At 46.8% G+C, this 3464-nt stretch overlaps 1 protein-coding gene across 2 annotated transcripts in view; it reads left to right on the top strand.

Annotated features, from left to right (window-relative positions):
• LYN (LYN proto-oncogene, Src family tyrosine kinase) overlaps positions 1-2349 on the top strand; it is a 75829-nt gene extending 73480 nt beyond the window's left edge. For both annotated transcript variants that reach the window (XM_010838968.1, XM_010838969.1), the window contains exon 14: positions 929-2349. In XM_010838968.1, coding sequence (XP_010837270.1) covers positions 929-1131 — 203 coding nt within the window. In that variant the 3' untranslated portion in view covers positions 1132-2349. The remainder of the gene's footprint in view (positions 1-928) is intronic.
• The last annotated feature ends 1115 nt before the right edge of the window (positions 2350-3464 follow it).

Consider the following 3464-nt stretch of genomic DNA (forward strand, 5'->3'; position numbering starts at 1 on the left):
CAGCAGGCAGGGGGTTCCCTCGCTGGAGCCCACCGAGCTCTGCCTCTTGTCCTGAGGATGATTTGAGGAGTGGGAATGAAACAGTTGGTCTAGCTCACTTAAGGACCCTGACTTCTTTAAGTAAACTTGCAATGAAAAGCTGATTTTGAAAAAGTATTGGGAGATAATGGGTGAGAAAATGATTTTTTTTTTTTAATTACCGGTAGAAGCTGGGGGAAAAAAATAGTGCAAAAGAGAGTGAGATGAAATGTTAGAATCGGGTGTTTATTCACAAGATCTGTCAGGTCCAACGTCCTTTTGTCGTTGAAGAGAACTCGCTCTGCCTTCCGCTTATCATGTTCACCGATTTTTACTTTGGCAGCTGAATGCTGCCTAGATCCTCTTTGTACTAACCTCCTTTATATGATTACGTTGCTTACAGAAATGTCTGTAGCCCCTCTGCCAGTTTTGAGAACTTCTGTAACAAAATACCACAAACTGAATCACTCATACAACAGAAATGTATTTTCTCACAGTTCCTCAGGCCGGGAGTCCAAGATCAAGGTGTTGACAGGATTGCTTTCTCCAAGGCTCATCCTTGGCTCTTGAGACAACATCTCCATTTGTCTTCTCTCTGGCTTTCTCCTGCATCTCCATGTTCTAATCTCCTCTTCTTATAAAGACACCAGTCAGGTGGGGCTTAGGCCCACCCTAAAGGCTTGGTCACCTCTTTAGAGGGCTTATGTCTAAACGCAGTCCCATTCTGAGGTCCTTGGGGCTAGGTCTTCAGTATAGGAATTTCCAGGATAGCAGGGACTGTGGGAACACAGTTTAGCCCACCCCATCCTCCGACACTTACTCCAACCAGGGATGAAGGAGGTGGGTACCACTGCATCGCATGACCCTCAGTCAGGCTTCTAAACAGTACCTGTGGGTTTTTCGCCTCCAGGGAGAACTAACGCGGACGTGATGACCGCCCTGTCGCAGGGCTACAGGATGCCCCGCATGGAGAACTGCCCAGATGAGCTCTACGACATCATGAAGATGTGCTGGAAGGAAAAGGCAGAGGAGAGGCCAACGTTTGACTACCTACAGAGCGTGCTGGACGACTTCTACACGGCCACCGAGGGCCAGTACCAGCAGCAGCCTTAGTGCTGGGGACTCAAGCCACGCACGGGACCGCCGCCTCCCTCCAAAGGGAAAAACAACAATCCCCGGTCACTAGTTATTTCCTGGGCTGGCTTCCCCGGCTATCCTTGCTTCCTTCACACAAGGCTAAAACTCAGGAAGGACTTCTTCCATGGGAAAGGATTCTCCTCTCAAGGGCAATATGCCCACCAGCCTGCACCCAGTGGGCACACTGGCTCTGCGAGTCCAACACCTGGACATGGATTTCTGAAAAGAAAACACCTATCCCACCAAAGTGCACCCACATCGGCCTCTTGTTTACAAGGGGGCATGTGACTCAGAAGTTCGGAGGCCATTTCAGTGAGTCGCAGACAGGAGCACAACAGAAATAACCAGATGTCTCCATTGCACTTCCTTGTATGTTCTCTGTGCTTGAGCTTATTTGTTAAAAAAAAAAAAATCTACTAATCCAACCTGTTAGATTTTGCAGGTTAAGTCAGATGCTTCCATGTCCTTCCCAGATTTCTGTGACCTCCCACCCCATGAAATCTGGACTGGAGATCACTTCCTTCCACGGAGATCACTCAGAACCCCACCTGGGCAGAGGAATCTCTTTCCTTGAAAGTGTCATCAGCAAGCAGGCAGGGCCACCGTGTTAAGCCATGCAGATTCCCCAACCACCCAGGTTTGCCCAGCTCCCCTGGAAGGGAGCTTCAGAAACTGCTCTGCCAATAGAAGGAATGTTTTTTTTAAAGTCCAGCTTTTCAATTCTACAATTTCCTCTATCCAGACTTCTTTGGACCTTGTAGTTTGGACGAACAAGATGATTCTAATCTCTGCGGAACCTTCTAGGGCCTTACAAAACATCAGAGCTTTCTTTATTGCTTCAAATGATTCTGAACATTATTTTATTGATCAAGTATTCATTTTAGTTGTACTCTAGAAAGTAAAAATGCCGTATTCGGGGGCTATTTTTGTGATTCAGCAATCTTTTCTAAATTGTGTGTGGTCTGTGTGAGTCTATTTATATGAGGCTATGCTGGAAACTAAACGAGTGAGGAGGCTTTTCTGAGTCACTGGAGCAATTAGATAGAGGTTTTGTTTGTTAAATTTTTCTACTGTAGCTTGAATGGAAAACGCTATGTCATATCACATTTCACCTATGCTGTTTGTGTATATACCTAATATTTCTATTTTTGATCTTATTTTAATACACCTGGGCCCGTAACATCTCAAGTTTTCCACTGGTGTTTAACATTTCCAAGTGTCGCCAATATAAGAATGGGTACCAGTTGGTGGGGGAGTGGGGGTTGGGAGGTGATTCCATTGGTTACATCGATAGAAAAATGTGTACAAGTTCTGCCTCCATCCTTTGAGTGTTTTCAGATTGGAGAACCGAGGAGTTGGTGGCCTAGACACCCATCATCCCTGTCGGGGGGCCCAACAGGATTTGTTTTCAAACAGGCTTAGTAAAGTATATGCGTGCGTGCTCAGTAGCTCAGTCCTATCTGACTCTTTGCGACCACATGGACTACAGCTCACCAGGCTTCTCTGTCCATGGGATTCTCCAGGCAAGAATACTGGACTGGGTTGCTGTTTCCTCCTGCAGGGTATCTTCCCAACCCAGGGATTAAACCCGCGTCTCCTGTATCTCCTGCACTGGCAGGTGGATTCTTTACCACTGAGCCAGCAGGGAAACCGGGCTTATCTATCAAGCACCATTACAATTTCACTTTGTATGTGTTGCCTAGGTGTTGGGTGCCTGGAGAAAAGGACGAAATATTCTGCTTTCCCCTAAATTTTAACTTCCTTTCCCATATAATGTTTTTTAAAGGTCCATTGTAAAGTATTCTAAAATTCTCAACTCCCAAGAGCCACCTTCACAAAGGTGAACTATTATCACCATCTAATGTCTGCACAGCTGGTGACGTGACGCACCACCCTGCATTTTTTGACATACACACACCTGTTCACACTCCATTTCAGAAGCTCACACATGACCCAGCATCAAGAGAGAGTATAAGGAAGCCCCAAAGCAAAACAACATCTCTAGGAAATGACTAAATTCACCGTCACCTTGTTTTTCTCCATTCTGCTTCCTCTGGCAGTTTTACATTCAACTGTCCCCCCACCGTTCACCCCACCCCCAGCTCAAGTCTGAATTCCTTTGCCTTCAGCATCTCTGCTGTCACCTGGGCTTCCTCCCTTGTTCTCAACCTGTGTCCAACTCGGTGGTGCTCAGCAGACAACACACAGTTAGGGTTCCTGACTGGCAGATCCAGGGGCTGGGCAGGTGCTTGTTTAATCTCGGGGTCCACAGAGACGTGCAGGCCAGTTACATCTTCATGTCCCAGGTC

Source organism: Bison bison, unplaced genomic scaffold (assembly GCF_000754665.1).
Source record: "Bison bison bison isolate TAMUID 2011002044 unplaced genomic scaffold, Bison_UMD1.0 scf7180017864108, whole genome shotgun sequence".
NCBI classification, from domain to species: Eukaryota; Metazoa; Chordata; class Mammalia; order Artiodactyla; family Bovidae; genus Bison; species Bison bison.